Consider the following 18,722-nt stretch of genomic DNA (forward strand, 5'->3'; position numbering starts at 1 on the left):
CAAAATAAATAGAAAATTACAGTTTTTTACAATTTGATTTACTAAAATTTTTGTGTTTAAGTCTTTTCTAAGCAATCCTTAAAACCAGTTTGTTTAAGGTTTACCTTCAAACTTCTGTCTTATTACAAAGGTAAAGTAGTTAAAGAATGCATCAAAAAGCCCTGGCCAGGTTGCTCAGTTGGTTGGGGCATTGTCTGGTACACTAAAAGGTTGTGGGTTCAATTCCTAGTCAATATACATTCCTAGGTTGTGGATTTGATCCCCAGACAGTGTGCATATGGAAGGCAATTGATTGATGTTCCTCTCTCACATCGAGCTCTCTCTCTCTCTCTCTCTCTCTCTCTCTCTCTCAAGTCAATAACCATATCCTCATGTGAGGATAATAAAAACAAAAAGAATGCATCAAAGAGAAACACTTTACATAGTGAGGTGCAGTTTTAAAAATGTCTTCAATTGTGTATTTTGTATAAGCTAAATGTGGGTAAAATATAGCAGTACTGCATTTATAGTCTTACCATCTTTTCCAATTGAGGAGTCAAGCAACAAGATACATTACTTAGTTAGATGACAAATGGGCTATACAGAACCTAAATACTTCTTTACAATGCTCTACATTCATGAAATGCCCAAATAAGTAAATTGAACAAGTGGAAAAACAAATCTCCAAATATTTGCTCTCCAATGCTAAGATGACTCTGATATTAGAAAAAAAACCAAACACCCAAATATTAATTTGCTCTTTCATAAAGTTTTTAATAATCTATCATTTTCTTACATGTATACTAGTAACCTTAAGACAAATATTTACTACCGAACATTAAATACTGTACAATTTATAAAAATATATTTTAAGAATTTGGAGTAATAAATGGAAAATATCTATTTCAAATTGATTAAATAAGAAATATTCTATTTCTTAAGAAACTTAACTAGAAAACAAGAAATGTCTAATTTGTCTAAGGGAACACTAAAATCTTTTATTGAAGCCTGAGACATTACTATTTGTGTTCAAGCCTTCATCTACCTAGTTTTAAGTAAACCTTAAAAAAGATTTTCCAGTACATGTAAATAAGACTGCTAAACAGAGTACATGACTGGAAGGAAAGGACTATGCTAGAATGTGAAGTTGTGAATAGGGATATGCCTTATTTTTATATCCCCAGGGCACAGTATAATACCTAGCTCAAAGTAAAAATGCTTAAGCAATGGTTGTTGCTTTGAACTAGGCAAACACTCATTTGTACCTGTGGTCCAATTTGCACTCTAATTGAGCTGTAGTCCTTTTCTTGGTCCTTGACCTTAAGTTGAGTAACAAGGCAATGTGCATATACCTCTTAAATCAGCCTTTTGACAGGATTCTCAGAACTGAATCTATCAATGGCCTGTGAATCTTCTCTTATGGGGTCTGATTCTTATTTCTTAGATAAAAGTTAATATCAGTGTATGAAAGTAATGCATTTTCAGTGCAGGGTAAATATGTTCACATGAGTAAAAATGGAATAAAGGCCTTGCTTTTCCAGGTTTTAAATAACAGATACATAGCATCTTATATTATGACAATTAGCATTTTTAGACACTGAACATAATACACTGTAATACAATGCAAGGTAGTAAGCAGGCTTCCATTTTAGGAACAAAAATAAATTTCACGTAAAAAAAGATTTATTTTACATTCACATAAAATACATTTAGAATAAATCTAAATTTTTAACATTAAAGTATTTAGAAATAATATAGAGAAGCTTTTAAGATGTGTAGTCTGCATCCTGTTCCAAAACTCTTTTCCAATTATTGATCATCACCTCGCTGTCTTAAATTTCTAGATTTTCCATTTTCCACTTTTCTCTTTTTGAATACTGGGGCCACTCCATCTGCCACGAATCCAAGAGAAGTGACTGTTTTTTCTTTAAAAACTACTTTGGGTTCCTCACCAACAGCAGCTTCTGAAGTTGATAAATATTCATTTTCAGTGCTTGGAAGTTCCAAATCTACCTCCTCACTGGAATAGAAAATAAAAATAAAACCATTACTTGACAAAGATTAAGACAAACTTTCACATAAATGGTCGGTCCACCAAAGCCCCAAGATCACCTTTCTAATAGTGGGAAGTTAGCCATTTTAGAGTAGGAAACTATTTTAAAATAAATTATTTAAGATACTAAATACTTATTTAGGTGGACACACCAGGAAAACTCCCATCTATTCTTTTATTCCTGTCTCACAAAACATGTGTCGTTTAAGGAAATGCTTGTGCTTATGTATGATTAACAGTACAGTTATATAGGTGAATAAGTGAGATGTATTTATGGAAAATGATTTTGCCACGGACTGACAAGACCTATGGGGGCTCACACAGCACAAGATGAAAACCATGGAATGTCAATGGCCTAGTGTAGTAACGACTCTATGCGGCTGTTTGCCTACCACCTTTTTACTAAGGAACTAGCCCTTCAACCGTCCATATGGTTACTATAAATATTCAGTTGACTAGTCCACAGATCAATACCTGTTTAACATGAGCATAATAAACCCATCACTCCATTCCCTGAGCTTTTTAACATGGACCAGAATGATCATTATGTTTAACTTTTTAGTGGCTAGACGTATAAAACCTGTTGGGAACTACATATCCTCCCTATTTAGAGAAAGGAGTTCTACAGAGATCAGGGGTGGAAGATGGAGAATTCTGCCAATGTTTCAGGCCTGGTCAGTAATTCCTGAGGCCCAGCTCAATTCCTGCCCCTCCCAGAACTTACAAATAATGTGTGAAAATTTCCCAAAAGTGGGGAGAGATTTGTACATCAAGTTGAAGCTAATATAGGTCATCTCAAAATTGTAATCCAAAAAGATCTTCAAAACACATTTTAATGAGACTGTTTAACACCTAAGACAAAGAAAGAATTTTAAAAGCAGCAAGTGAAGAAAATTTTACTCATACAAGAGAATGTCATAAGGCTACCAGAGAGTATCTCAGCAAACAATGCAAGCCAGAAGAGAATGTGATGATATATTCCAAGTGTTGAAAGGAATACAATGCTAATCAAGATTACCTAGCCAGTTAAGGTGTCTTTCAGAAATGAAGGCAATAAAAACTTACCCTAATAAAAAAAATCTGAGGTTATTCTGCTTTACAAGAAATGCTGAAAGGAGTTTTTAAGCTGAACTGAAAGGCTGCTAATTACTAACATAAAAATATACCCCCCAAATGGTATATAGTCAGAAAATACAAAGCATATAGAATAAACGAAGACTCTATTCGGGTTGTGTGTTAACTACTTAACTCTAATATAAAGGTTAAAAGACAAATACATTAAAACCAGACGAGCTAAAACTATTTGTTAATAGGTACACAATATATGAAGAAGTAAATTTTGACATCAAAAACATAAAACAGAAGTAAAAATGTATTTTTTGTGACTGAGGTTGTTATCAGACAGTGTGAAATAAACTGTTTTATATATATAAGAAGTTTTATATAAGCATCATGGTAATCACAAAACAAAAACCTAAAATAGATTCATGAGGTATAAAAAGAAGGGAATAAAAGCATACCACTGCATAATCACATCAATTCAGCAAGAGAGAAAAAAGGAAAAGGGGAACTACAACATAGCCAAAAAACAATTGATAAGATGGCACTGGTAAATCCAGATATTATTCTAAATTTAAATGGACTGAAGTCTCTAATCAAAATTATATCTCAAAAAGCAATGCCAAAAATTATAGAAAGTTTACTGTATTACCATATGTTTTAAATGTTAAAGTCTTTATGAAATACAAGATTTTAGGGGAAAATATAGATTACTGAAACTGATTAGTACTCAAGAATAAGTAGTTGAAGCTATAACCCCAACCTCCTGCTCTTCCCCCCAAAACAGCAGCTGCAGTACATAATAGTTGAAATCTTAGGTGATCTATGTGCCAAGTGCGTACATGGTCCTATATGTGTTAATTTGTCTTTTCTAATGTATTCCACACAAATTAGAAATTAGTTGGGAACTATAACTTTTACAAATGAGAAAATTGAGGCTCAACGAGATAAGGCAACTTGCCCAATGTCACAGATAGTAACCAAGAGACTAAAGAAAGATATAAAAACATTACCTCCCTCCTAGAACTCCAGAACCAGCTTTTACTAGTAATTTCTATTAAACTTTCTAATCCCAGAGGAACTATTAAATTATTCAAGAACATTAAATAAGGAAAAGCTATCTCACTTTTTATTTAGCATAAGTCAAATATCCAAACCTGATAAAGATATCACTCATTTTACAAAGAAAAACAAAACTATAGACATCCATTTCCCAATCTGTTCCCCATATCAAAGCTATGACTAGTGAAATTTATCAAAATCAATTTCTGATAATCCTTGAAGAATCCAGAAATAAAGCACACATCCTTCACAGAATTAAAATAACATAATAGGCTTAAGATCAACAGTCAATATAATCCTCAATATAAATTTTAGATACATTTCCACTGAAATCAGAAACAAAACATGAATGCCCACTGTCATCACTATTATATAACACTGGGTTAAAAAATCTAACTAAAGCAAGTAGGAAATGAAATAAATAGGGAGCAAAATCAAAAGAAAAAAAAAAATCACAAAATATTTTCAGAAAAGTTTGTACATGGAAAACTCATAACTCAGAATAGTAGTTTTATAAATAAAATAATTCAGCAGCACAACGGGACACAAGCTTTTTCATACCATATTTACTAATTAAAGAAATAATAAGAAATGGATAAAATCCACAATTTAAAAATTAATTAATGTACTTAAAACACACTTACTAAGCATCTATTATGTGCTAGGCACTGTTTTTAGTTCTGGGGTTACAACAGTAAACCAACTATACTAAGTGGCTACCTAGCTTACATTCAAGAAATGCAAATGTGAGACTTACATAGAGGAGATACAAAAACTATAAAATCATACAAGATGACTTGAGTAAAAGGAGAGATACAACATTTTTGGATGGACAATGTAATACTGAATACATGCCAGTTTTTGCTGAGGGGGTCCAATGGAAGAGGAACTTTCAAAACTGCTAATAAAATATAAATTTGTATGATACTCCTAATCTTTAAACAACTATTCCATTCCTAGAAATAGTCAGTAATGTGCACAGAGTAAAATCCTATATAATAAAACCTTAATATGAAAATTGACAGAACAGTGGAACAACCGGTTGCTATGATGCGCACTGACCTCCAGGGGGCAGCTCCACCACCAAGGGGCAGACGCTCAACACAGGAGCTGGCCTCTGGTGGTTGGTGTGCTCCCATAGCTGGAGCACTGCTCAGCCAGAAGACGGGCTCACAGCTGGCGAGCACAGCGGCAGTGGCGGGAGACTTTCCCACCTCCATGGCAGCGCTAAGGAGCAGCAAGCCAAGCGGTAAGGAGCGAGCAGGTGGGCGGTTAGGAGCAAGGGGTCCCAGATTGCAAGAGGGATATCTGACTACCAGTTTAGGCCTAAACCGGCAGTCGGACATCCCCAAGGGGTCCTGGATTGTAAGAGGGCGTAGGCCGGGCTGAGAGCCCCCCGCCCCCCGCCCCCAAATTTCATGCATCAGGCCTCTAGTAGCTACATAATAATCAGAGTAAGTTATAAAAACAAAAAAATGTGGAAATAACCTAATGTCAGCAGAAAGAGAATGGCTGAGTAAAATCAATGCACATCTAAATGACTACATATTATATGGCAATTTAAAGTAACATTTATAAAATTTTAACAAAATAGGATATTTTATGCTTTTCTTCATTTAAAAAAGTCTTTTATAATAAACATGTATGTTATTTTTAGAGGAAAAAAATCCTTAAGAAATTAGGCTAATCTACTTAGGGAGTCAGACATAATCCATCACATACTAACCTGGCTTAGTGATTAAAATTTAACAAGAATGAAAAAAATAAAATAAAATTTAACAAGAATGGCTTTAGAATATAGTTATCACAAGAAAAAAATACTCAAAATCTGAGAAATCTCAACTTTGCAGAATAGTAGATATTGGTATAATAGGACCATCTTCTTATTGTAAGTCACTGTGACTTAGGTCTGAAGTAATGTAGTTTATTATTTCTGCAACTTCAAAATACATAATTTACTTATGGTACCTGTATTAAATATGTATTAAATACACATTTCCCAATATTTAATATATACAATTTCAATGTTTCATAATAGTAACAATTATCTTACTTTAAATCATTTTTTGTTTTTCAGTTACAGTTGACATACATTAATTTCAGGTATACTAGCCAGTGATTAGACATTATATAACTTACTAAGTGATCATCTTGATGAATCTTGTACCCATCTGTCACCATACACAGTTATTAAAATATCACTGACTATTCCCTAGGCCAGTGATGGCAAACCTATGACACGCGAACTCATTTTTTTGTTTTTTTCTTTGTTAAATGGCATTTAAATACATAAAATAAATAGCAAAAATGTAAGTCTTTGTTTTACTATAGTTGCAAATATCAAAAAATTTCTATATGTGACATGGCACCAGAGTTAAGTTAGGGTTTTTCAAAATGCTGACACGCCGAGCTCAAAAGGTTCGCCATCACTGCCCTAGGCTGTACTTTATATTCCCATGACTATTCTGTAATACCCATCTATACTTCTTTTTTTCTCAAAGGATTTAAAAATATTTTTTTTTATTGATTTCAGGGAGAGGGAGAGACAGAAACATCAATAAGAATCGATTGGCTACTGGGGATCAAGCCTGCAACCTGGGCATGTGCCCTAACCAGGAATTGAATCTTGACCTGGTTCATGGATTGATGCTCAACCACTGAGCCATATTGGGCAGGCACGAATCTATACTTCTTAATCCCTTTATCTTTTTCACCCATCCCCACAACATCCTCCCATATGGCAATCATCAAAATGTTCTCTGTATCTGAGTCTGTTTCTGTTCATTTGTTTTTTAGATTCAATTGTTGCTAAGTATTTATGGCCATTTTATTATTCATATGTTCAAGAAAAAAATATTACTCATTTATTTCAGCCCTTTGTATTTAGCATGTCTCTACTGAAATAAACCTACGTTTCTATGAAAATTGAAGCTTTTGTTTTTTTGTGGCCCACATAAACTTAAACCTTGTTTATTTGGCCTGAGTTAGCCTCTGAGTTTGACATGCTTGGTGTACACCCTCCTGTTGTAGTTGAGCACTGATTGCTGTTGACACATCAACAGGAGGGATTTATCCCTAGGCCTATCAGCTATAAGGACTGGCTGTGACCACCTTGGAGGATCAGCTGTGCACAGGCCCACCCCATGGAAGAAGACTTACTTCAGTAGGGCTCTGAAGCCTCTTGAGTATGCTGCTTGAATGTGTTTCTTGTGGAGGCAGCTGGGTGGTGCTTCAACATGGTCTGATGCTGTGCACCAGGTATGCTGGCTTAGGTGTCTCCCGGAAAGTGCAGGCAAAGGTCAGCTGCTGCTTGTGTTGTCCCCCAGGGCCACCAGCATGACTTACAAAGTGATTCTTAGATAGCTGCTACTTGTGCTGGGCTTGGAGGTGCTGAAGTGAGGCCAATCTGTGAACCAAGGCTGGCTGCTGCTAGTGCTGGGCCTGTGGCAACTTTGCATGAGGTAAGGGGCACACAGACGCCAGATGCTGCTCGTTTGAGAAATTTTAGTAATGTCTGAAGTTATGAGCCAAGACAAGTTGTTCATAAGGAAAAGCCATTGCAAACAGCTTGGGTGGACCTACAATTTGGGTGGGCTTGGGTCTCAGGGATCAGGGTGACAGCCAGGTTGATGGAGACTCAGATATGGTGCTCGCCTACTGGATCTATGGTGGGAGGGCTCAGAAAAGGAACACCTTCCTGTTGCCACCATTCTACCAGCACTTCTGTATGGGAGAAAGTTGCCCCTCCAGCTCTTGCCCTGACTGCAGACAATTCAGTTCCTTATAACCCTGGTGCCTTTTGAGCAGCTGGCCCAGTGCTGGAGAAGTGAGTGAGCTGAGAAAGTCTGTGCACTGGCCCTTTAAGAGAAATGCCTGGGACTCCAGCAGCCCTCCAGCTCACTGAACCACAATCCCTACTGGTTTTTACAGCCAGAAGTTATGATAATTTCTCTCTGTGTTACTGGAACCCAATTTCTCAAACAAGCAGCACCTGGTGGGCAGTCTGGTGTGGGACTGGAACCCCTCACTCCTCAGGGGGACCCCCACAGCTGAGATATCTCTCCCAATTTTTATCAGTGGGACCAGCCTTTCTGGGTGTCCACTCCTCCTACCAGTCTCAATGTGGCTTCATCATATCCTTAGCTGTAGGACTTCTGTTCAGCTAGATTTCAGGCAGTTCTGAATGATGGTTGTTCTGCAGTTTAGTTGTAATTTTGATGTGGTTGTGGAAAGATTGGAGTACTACATTTACCTATGCCACTATGGTGACCGGAATCTATCCTAGTGCCATTTTAATGGTGTGTTACCCCTAGAGAATCATTTCTAATTAGAACAGGTATATAAAGTTCCAAAACTTGCATTACTTTTACCTGTGAAAAAATTCAACCTTTTCATTAAAATATAATTTTAACATAAATAATTTCAAGTATCACTAGATTAGTCATCTTTCATTACCATTTCAAAGCAATGTTTTAGAGAATAACTGCTTAACTAATGTAATTAGAAGATTCTTTTTTTTCCCACCTGAAGATTTTTTTTAAGCAGTTAAGAAACACTAATCTGTGAAGCTGAAAGTGAGATCTTCCTTTCATTGTGTAAATGCTTCTAAGACAGTAACTGACTTGATCACATAAGCTAGAAATATAAACCAGGTAACATCTCACCATGATCTTGTTCAATTGATAAAACTGTTGTTTTCTTAAACTGGCTTAAAAACTTTGTCATAAGCCATTTTGAAGACAGCAACAGAGCTTTTTTATTGCTTTTAGATGTATTATATGCAGCATTTGTTGACTATGCAGATATTTATTTCTCAGATAGAATAATAATCATGAATGTGAGAATGCTCATGTGTGCATAATTGAGTTACTGTGTGAATGTGTGCTCAACAGAAATGTCATATTTTGGAAGAAATGAGAACAATCACTACCTTTTTAAAATAACCCAATTCATATTTTAAAATATTAGAAAAAAACACACTCTAGTAATAAAATAAATGAGCTATACTTTTAATGAGTACTTTATCCTTCAAATAGTTACTATAACTTATTGAAGTATTTGATATAAAATATTTGTACTAACAGTGGGATTACATTTCAGGTACTTACTGAGACTCAACTTCTTGTTTAATTTCTTTCCATTCTCCATATGGGTTTGATTTTTTATGAGCTTTGGATTTTTCTTCATTTGAACCTGATGAATTTTGCTTTTGGATATTTGTTTCTTTCTGTTTTTCAGAAAGGAGGATCTTGCCTTCATTTACTTTATCACTATTTTTATTTTTTACCTGAAATGTCAAAGTCAAGAAATAAGGTACTACTAGGACAGAAACAAAATTTCTTTAATGGAATCTTATTATTGGTTTCTAAATAATAATACATTAACTCTCTTAATAGTTTATATTTGCACATAACACAACAAATGTACATAAAAAAGCTTTAATGGTCAGTAAGTTTTTTTCATCACATCTAAAATATCAGACCATAGCCAAAGCTGCTTTTTAAAACAGGACATGATCCTATTAATGCTCTACAATTAAAAACATACATTAGCTTTTTTTATCCTCTCTTTTCTTTTGTGTTTTATTGCCTTACTTATATATCCAACATTGACCTTCCTTTATACTGTGCTCCTTTTGAGTTTACTGCCATGTCACTGGACCCCTTTACACCCACTATCTATTTAAAGAACTCCCTTAACCTATTCGTCTTAACTTTATGTTGACTACATTACCAGAACTTTAGTGTCCTATACAACTGGAAGCTACGTGAAATTACAAGACACACCCTGGAGGGACAAGCAGCTCCCATAGTTGTCCCTAGATAGGGCTGGTGGTTTTATGGCACCCCTTCATCTGGGATAAAAAGGTCCTGTGACCCAGTTTAGCAAGTAGACTATGGACTGGATTTCTTTGCAAATGCACAACTATGGGTGGCAGTCCTGGGATACTGTTTTGTTTGCAATTCTTTGAATGGATATTAGCTCATTCCCTTATGCTATTGGTATCATAAAACTAGGAGTCAGCACCTGCTTTCTCTTAGGATCTTGACTGCTTCTAGGCCCTAACTTTTTAGAAATAAAATATTTTTATTTTACTAAAAACAAAATATTTTGACTTTGATTCTCATGCAATAAATATCTCCTCTTCTGAGGCTCACAATACTGCCATCTATACAGTTCTCTTCCATTCCTCCTTATATGATCTAATGACCTCTGGCCACTACTCTATATTCACTGATGACTGTGCCAACTCTGACACCGTGTTCTCTATTCAAACTCTTATTATCATTCTAGAACTTAAAAATTCCTTAGCCTCAGCTGAGTTTCAAAATCAATGATTTTGATCTTCACTATACAGGCATACCTCAGAGATACTGCAGGTTCAGTTCCAGACCACCGCAATAAAGTAAGTCTTGTAAATATTTTTGCTGGTGGAGGATCTTGCCTTCAATTTGTAAAACACGAAACATCTGTGAAGTGCAATAAAGCAAAGTGCAATAAAACGAGGTATGCCTGTATTTAGCAACCTAATGGTATACATGATAGGTTTATAAATAGTTCATCCTTGTTTAACTGAATTTTGTAATATTTTGTTTGCTTGAAATTTTCTGTCCCAAGTTGAATGCAGGCTTACCCTAAACTTGACTATAAACACTGTGAGATGGCTACTACTATAAGATCTTTACTGCTGTTCCTCTACAAGTTAAATACATCCCTTGCCCTAAGTTCCATCAAGAATTATGGGTAGGGAGAGAAATTTTAGGCAATGACAAGATTCTAGCTGTGGCTTCAAAGTACCCTTTCCAGAATCCTCGATATTCCTTTGCCTCTCAGACCAGCAATCTCAACCATGGATCAATGCTATGTATCTTATTTACTTTGGCACCTGGGCTCCTGAGTGATTCTGGAAAGGTCATAAAAGCAAGAGCACTAGTAATCTATACTAATAAAAGGGTAATATGCTAGTTAGACCGGGAGACCTCTGCACGTCCTTCTGGACAAAGCCATGGTGGCAGGGCCGAGGTAGAGGCAGTTAGGGGTGATCAGGCCAAGAGGGGAGGGCAGTTGGGGTGATCAGGCCAGCAGGGGGAGCCAGTTGGGGGCTAGCAGGCCGGCACAGGGGGTGGGGGGGTGGGCAGTTGGGAGCGATCAGGTCGACGGGGGTGAGGGGGGCAGTTGGGGGCAAGCAGGCCAGCGGGGGTGGGCAGTTAAGGGCGAGGAGGCCAGTGAGGGGTGAGTAGGCCGGTGAGTGGTTAGGAGCCAGTGGTCCCGGATTGCAAGAGGGATGTCTGACTGCCGGTTTAAGCCTGATCCCATAGGCAGTCCGACATCCCCCGAGGGGTCCTAGATTGGAGAGGGTTCAGGCTGGGCTGAGGAACACCCCCCTCACCCGCCCCCCCCCGCCCCTGTACACAAATTTTGTGCACGGGGCCACTAATACTGTATAAATCTGTTTTTACTTTCCTACCACGGCTAGGCACTCAGCCTATCAATCTTGGTTCATTTCCTCTCCCATTCCAGCTCAGTGACTATTTCAATTCATAAATGTTGCCAAGCTCTTCACAGCTCCTCACCCTCAGCAAGCAATCTTGATTTCTTTATAAATGAGTAAACTGAGACTAAGTGGCATGACTCTTTCAATTTCCTCCTTGATACCAACTCATCCGCAGTCATACCGTAGTCATACCTTCTTAAAGAAAATGAAAACCTTATCGTCTTATATAAAATGAGTTTATTCCATGTTCAAGACCAACCTATTTACCTATCCCTGTTAGTATTCCCTTTCTACCTCTCTTTTGGGGTCCTTCTCAACAAAAATATCACTACCATAATCTCTCATCTACACTAATAAAAGAGAAAAATGGTAATTGGCGTACGACGATACCCTTTTCATTGGCTAATCAGGGCTATATGCAAATTAACCGCCAACTATGATTGGCAGTTAACTACCAACAAGATGGCGGTTAATTTGCATATGTAGGCACAATGCAGGGAGGCGAAAGGGAAAGCAGGAAGAAGCCCCCTGCCACTGACAGTGATCGGAAACCCAGGGGGGAGCTAAGAGTTGGGGGGCAGGGCAAAGGCAGCCCTGGGGCCGCCTTTGCCCTGCCCCCCAGCCATGATCAGAGAATCAGGTGCCTTTGCCGCCCTGGCCAGTGATAGCAGGAAGTAGGGGTGGAGCCAGCGATGGGAGCTGGGCATGGTCGAAGCTGGCAGTCCTGGGAGCTGGGGGCCCCTTGCCTGGGCCTAAAGCGGAGCCCACGATCGCGGGGCCGCTGCAGCTGCGGGTCCCCGCTGCCCGGGCCGGACGCCTAGGCCAGAGGCATTAGGCCTGGGCAGGGGCGGAGCCTGCAACCGCGGGGAGCTGGGGGTCCCCTGCCCAGGCCTAACGCCTCTGCCGGAGGCCTCAGGCCTGGTCAAGGGGCTGATCCGGTGATTGGTGATCGGAGGGTGATGAGGGTCAACTCCTCTGGCCGAGGCATCAGGCCTGGGTGGGGGGCTGAGCCGGGGATTGGGGGGATATGATGGTCCCCTTGCCCAGGCCTGAAGCCTGGGTCAGAGGCGTCAGGCTTGGGCGGGGGGTGGAGCAAGCGATCAGAGGGAGATGGGGGTCCCCTGCCCAGGCATGATTCCTGGGCCAGAGGCCTCAAGCCTGGGCGGGGGCCAGAGCCAGTGATCGGGGGGTGATGGGGGTCCCCTGTCCAAGCCTGACACCTCTGGTGGAGGCGTCAGGCCTGGGCAAGGGGCCGATCAGGTGATCAGAGGGTGATGGGGGTCTACGCCTCTGGCTGAGGCATCAGGCCTGGGCAAGGGGCAGAGCCAGCAATCGGAGGGGTCTGGGGGTCCCCTGCCCAGGCCTGATGCCTGGGCCAGAGGTATCAGGCCTGGGCTGGGGGCAGAACCAGTGATGAGGGGAAATGAGGGTCCCCTGCCCAGGCCTGACGCCTCTGTCAGAGGCGTCAGCCTGGGCAAGGGGCCGATCCTGCGATTGGAGGGTGATGGGGGCCAACGCCTGAGGGCTCCCAGTATGTGAGAGGGGGCAGGCTGGGCTGAGGGACACTCCCCCTCCACCCCCACACACCCAGTGCACGAATTTCGTGCACTGGGCCCCTAGTGATTAATATGTAGCCAACATCCTATCACCCAATTTCTACTTTCATTTCATATTCAAACTATATATACACACCACATAATGAAACACTTTTCATCCCCCTATAATCTGCATTCTGCCATCCAAAACTCCTGTGAAATTGCTAGAAGGGTATCCAGGACTTCATTACTGCAAAATTCAATGGACATTTTCCTTTTTCTAGGTCTAATTAATCCTGGATGCTCTCTAGTCCTCTGGCTTCTGAGATAAATTCTTCTGCTTCTTTGCACACCTTCCTAATCAGTCTTTTCTCATTCTACCTGTGGGCTCCTCTTTCTCTGTCTGCCACTTAAATGTTTAATGTTCTCCAAGGTTATTTTCCTAGATTACTGAACCCAATCTGAAATTTAAATTACTACCAGTTTGTTAATGATACTCAACATTTGTAGCCTAGACATTCTGATTTGCATGTTCAGACAGCTCTCTCTCAATGACGCAGCTCAAGTTTAGGATGTCTAAAAATAAATTTACTGTCTTACTACCAAACAGGTAACAATAAATGGTACAGCTTTTATCCAGTTTCCAAAATACAGGTCTTGGTTTTATGTCTATCTTTTACCAGAAAATTTAAGAAAGTCTGAAGTGCTTTTTATAAATTGATAAGCTTTTATAAAGAGTAAATCCAGCACCTACCTTAAACTTTATTTTTAGCTTTGGTGTTTCTGTAGAGACCTCTACTTTTTGTTCTTCCTGTTCCCCATCAGAATCACTATGTGAATTTGATGATTTGGATTCTTCCAGGGCACCAAGTGACTTTTCATTGACTTTACTAGAAAGCAGATCGCCAGAGTGTGGAATAAAATCATCAGGTTTTTCCCATCTGGATTCTATCCAACACATTAAAGTAGTCATGTTATTTGGTTACCAATTCAATTCAGAAGTAATTCTCAATATAATGCTTCTCGTCACTTATATCGTTAAATGACAACTCTGCATCTATTTTATGCCATCACTGGTCAAGAAAATAATAAATAAGAATTCTGTTAGCTCTTACTCTTGTATCTTTCAGAAATTTATTTCAAACAACCTTGATTCACTAGATGTATCAACTACAGCCCTGATGGAAAGAGGCCTAAGAACAAGACCAGCCGTGGGCAAACTACGGCCCATGGGCCGGATCCGGCCCGTCTGAAATGAATAAAACTAAAAAAAAAAAAAAAAAAAGACCGTACCCTTTTATGTAATGATGTTTACTTTGAATTTATATTAGTTCACACAAACACTCCATCCATGCTTTTGTTCCGGCCCTCCAGTCCAGTTTAAGAACCCATTGTGGCCCTCGAGTCAAAAAGTTTGCCCACCCCTGAACTAGACAATACTTTCTAAGGATTTCCACAATTTAACTGACACTGATTTCAGGAAATGTATGTAATAATGAGCACACATCAGATTTCCTGGAACTTATGTACCACAAAGATTTCCTAGGATCTTTACAAAGAGAAATCATACTGTAAAAATCTAAATGAATATAATTTGTCATTTTTCTAGTAGGGAAAATACCTTGATTGAACTCTACTGCCACCTAGTGGCCTACTGGGCTTTTAGTAAAATGATAGCATTTCTAATTATCTTGCAGTCAATCTATATTTTTAGTTTAATAAAAGGGAGAGGGATCCTAAAATTTATTGTCCAATTGGGAGAGCTTTAAGAGTGGAAAGGGCTCTATTAATAATCACACTGGTCTAGACATAAACTAAAACTTTTGAGGACAAATCAATACGTACAATCCCTTTTTAATATAGGATACTTTCAAGCACTAATAAAAACATTACTGCCCGGCTGGTGTGGCTCAGTGGTTGAGTCTCGATCTATGAACCAGGAGGTTACGGTTCGATTCCCGGTCAGGACATATGTCTGGGTTGCGGGCTCCATTCCCGCATGCAGGAGGCAGCTGATCGATGTTTCTCTCTCTTTCTCCCCTCCCTTTCTCTCTGAAATCAATAAAAACATTTTTTAAAAAATTACTTTTTTTGGGGTCTCTATTTTACATAACTAACAAAAGAATCTTCAGGAAATAAACAGTAATTTGTGTGTGTGTGTGTGTGTATGTATATATATATATATAAAATAGATACCAGGCACTGTTCTGGGAATTTTAGATAGACACCTGACTCTCATGACCCCACAGAATAAGTGATTGTCTCTATTTTACTTAAGAGGACCTATAGGCTCAACGACTTGCCCACAATCATATACCTGGTAAGGAAAGAAGTTGTGTGTTAAATTCAGCTCTTACTCTAGAGTTACATTATATATTCCTTAATCTCTATAAAGATTCAGTATCTCAACTTAACTGAGATAAAACCATTGCTATCATTGGGCAGGCTAGGTATCCATTTAAAGGTTAAAAGACCTTTTCTTTTCCTCCTACAAGATTTAATGCTATGCAGAAGGCTTTGGTTAGTATGAATTAAACAAAACACATACTTGTCAAAGTTACACTGATATTATAGTTATTTTGATATTAGCTGCAGAGAAATCAAGTACCATTACTTGAAAGGCAGTTTTATGAAATTAAATTTTTAATTTTAAAAATGTAATAATTAGTTAATAATTAGGCATATTTTGTAAATACTTATATAACTGGAACATTATTAAACTGATAAAAGTGAAAATTTGACACCTCAGCCACTGCAAATACACCATCAGTTTTGTTTTTTGAAAAAGGAAAAGGCAAATTGACTGATCTTTAAGGTACTTTCCAAGGTAATGATTATATTTCTAAAATAATCATAATAAAAATCAGTAATGGTAGAGAAAGTAAAAATGACTCAATTTTTAAAATTTATGAATGCAGTATTAATTGAGAATTACATAGCATAGTGCAGTATATTATATATAGAAATCCTTTTGTTTTTCCATGAGAATTAATGTGTTTTTCTAAATTACAAAAAAATAATACATTTTATGAAAATATGCTTATCACTGTATGTACTAAAATTCCCTAGTTTAGATGATTCATTAGCAGGCTAAGAAGCAGTTTCAGGTATAATTTTAGATTCTTAAGATGATCAAAGGTAATACTTACCTCCTGTTTCTGTATTATAATAATAGGTGTAACCATCTTCACTTAAACCTTCTACCCAAACAGCCTTCCCTGCTGCCTAATGAGACGAAAAAAACAGCATAGATGGAAAACAATGTAGTTATATATTGGATAACTAAGGCAGAATTAGCCACTCTTTCCTTTTCTCTCGAAACCTGGGAGTTAGGGGCGGTGGTACAGATCATGGCCAGAAAGCTTGGTTTATGTTCACCTCTGAAAGCTAGGAACAATTTTTCACAGATGGACAGGGGACATGTGAACGGCAACTAGTAATATTTACCCTGTATGGAGTTTTTGAATAGACATCACTTTTAACCTCTACCCAGCCTACTAATGAAAGGATTATAGAAGAAAAGGAACAAAGAGTTTGGGGGAGGAGGGGCTTATTTGAAAGTAAATTTGCTTAATAAAATGCTACCAAAACCCCAGAAGCCAATCACTTTAAAGAATAAATCAAAGACACTATTAATGTACTTCAGTTACCTTTTTTAAGTTTCCTTGGAATCCTTCAGGTTTCTCCCATTGAGATGCTTAAAACAAAAATACATTGCATTTATAAAATCCTTTTACTTTTAAAAAAGTTTCCAAAAATTCACTTTGGCAAAAATTTATAAGCTATTCAATGTGTACAAAACACTAAGGTCTAGAGATAAAAACATAATTGAAAAATAAAAAGAACCAACATGCATCCAGTAGCATTGTGCAGAACAATACATATAAATGCTACATGACCAAGGAAGGACAGAATCATTACAAGTTACTGGTACTTCCACAGGAATTATTAGAGCCAGGTAGGGCTTCTCTTAAAAACTTCATGAAATTCAGGCTTGAAAAATCTGGAAGGAATGACATAGCCTTTTGACATCTTTGGAGGGGAGAGTGAGATATAGAACAAATGACTCAAAAGATGAACAAGATGAAGTATGCAGGAATTAAAAACAAGTATGCTGAGAAAGAGTATATAAAGAAGGATGGTGAAAAAAGGAAGCAAGCAATAGACACTAGAAGGGAGAAAAGATATAATAGTTTCTATATAAATTTGAAAGACATATAATCCTTAGCATATAATAATCTATGATTCACTGCTAAACTACAACGTGCACTTCACTTACAGCTCAGTGAAAACTGAGTCATTATATTTCTATGTAGTTTGAAACTGATCATGGTTCTAAAGATCATACTACTACTACTTATAGTCCAAGGTTTTCTTCATGATTAATTTTCTGATCTCATTTCCTGCCTTCTAGTCTTAACTTTTTTCCCCCTGGCTTTCTTCTATCCATCCCTTTAATATATGTACTACCCACCATGTTACCTTTTGTTATCTTTTTTTTTTCTTGTGGTCTCACATACTCCTAAAAGTTACTGTATTATCTATACTCCCAGACTCAATTTATCTTCCTAACTCCCAACTCTAATTATGAATTAGAGTTGGGAGTTAGGAAAATTGCCACATGAATATTCTATAGATACCTCAATCTCAACATATCCAAATATGAATTAACCACCCCACTTAAACTTAGTATGTTTCCATATTTCATATCTCAGTAAAGGGATCCATCATTTTCTGAGTCCTCTATGATATGGCCCAAATCTATTTTTCCAGGCTCTTCTACCATGTTATCTTCAAAGAACCTTATGCTTTACCTCTACCAGATAACTATTTCCCAAACTTTCAAGCCTTCTTTATTTTAAAAATCCTCACCCAAAGGTTTCTTTAATTGAATTTTTAAAGGAGGGAGAAAGAGAGGGAGAGAAAGAAACATCAATTGGTTGCCTCCTGTACACCCCTGACCGGGGATCAGACTGGAAACTTAGGTATGTGCCCTGAATGGAAGTCGAACCTGAAATCACGTTTGGTTGCAAGGGACAATGCTCCAATCAACTGAGCCACCCGGTCGGGGCTCAAACCTTTATAGAGTCACTAGAGGCCCAATGCACGAAATTCATGCAAGAGGAGGCCTTCGCAGCCCCAGCTTTGTCCGTAAGGTCATTCCGCTGTTCGGCCGTTTGGTCAATTTGCATATTATGCTTTTATTATTATAGATATTGTTCTATCTATGTGGAATACCTGCTGTAGCCTCATAATAAGCTACTGCAATCTTTTTCAATCAAAATACCAATGGAGCCCTAACCGGTTTGGCTCAGTGGATATAGCGTCGGCTTGTGGACTGAAGGGTCACAGGTTTGATTCCGGTCAAGGGCATGTACCTTGGTTGTGGGCACATCCCCAATATGGGGTGTGCAGGAGGCAGCTGATCGATATTTCTCTCATCGATGTTTCTAACTCTCTATTCCTCTCCCTTCCTCTCTGTAAAAAAAATTCAATAAAATATATTAAAAGAAAATACCAATGGAGTATCTGCACAATG

General features: G+C 38.2%; 1 protein-coding gene across 3 annotated transcripts in view; it reads right to left on the minus strand.

Moving 5' to 3' along the window:
• Positions 1-728: 728 nt before the first annotated feature.
• WBP4 (WW domain binding protein 4) overlaps positions 729-18,722 on the minus strand; it is a 31,642-nt gene continuing 13,648 nt past the window's right edge. For 2 of the 3 annotated variants that reach the window (XM_059684778.1, XM_059684776.1), the window contains exons 6-10: positions 16,834-16,880; positions 16,333-16,408; positions 13,938-14,131; positions 9,262-9,440; positions 729-1,999 (exon numbers count right to left, since the gene is read on the minus strand). In XM_059684778.1, the coding sequence (XP_059540761.1) occupies positions 1,789-1,999; positions 9,262-9,440; positions 13,938-14,131; positions 16,333-16,408; positions 16,834-16,880 (707 nt within the window). In that variant the 3' untranslated portion in view covers positions 729-1,788. The remainder of the gene's footprint in view (positions 2,000-9,261; positions 9,441-13,937; positions 14,132-16,332; positions 16,409-16,833; positions 16,881-18,722) is intronic. The other variant, XM_059684777.1, reaches the window with a different exon arrangement.

This window comes from Myotis daubentonii, chromosome 2, assembly GCF_963259705.1.
Source record: "Myotis daubentonii chromosome 2, mMyoDau2.1, whole genome shotgun sequence".
Taxonomy (NCBI): Eukaryota; Metazoa; Chordata; class Mammalia; order Chiroptera; family Vespertilionidae; genus Myotis; species Myotis daubentonii.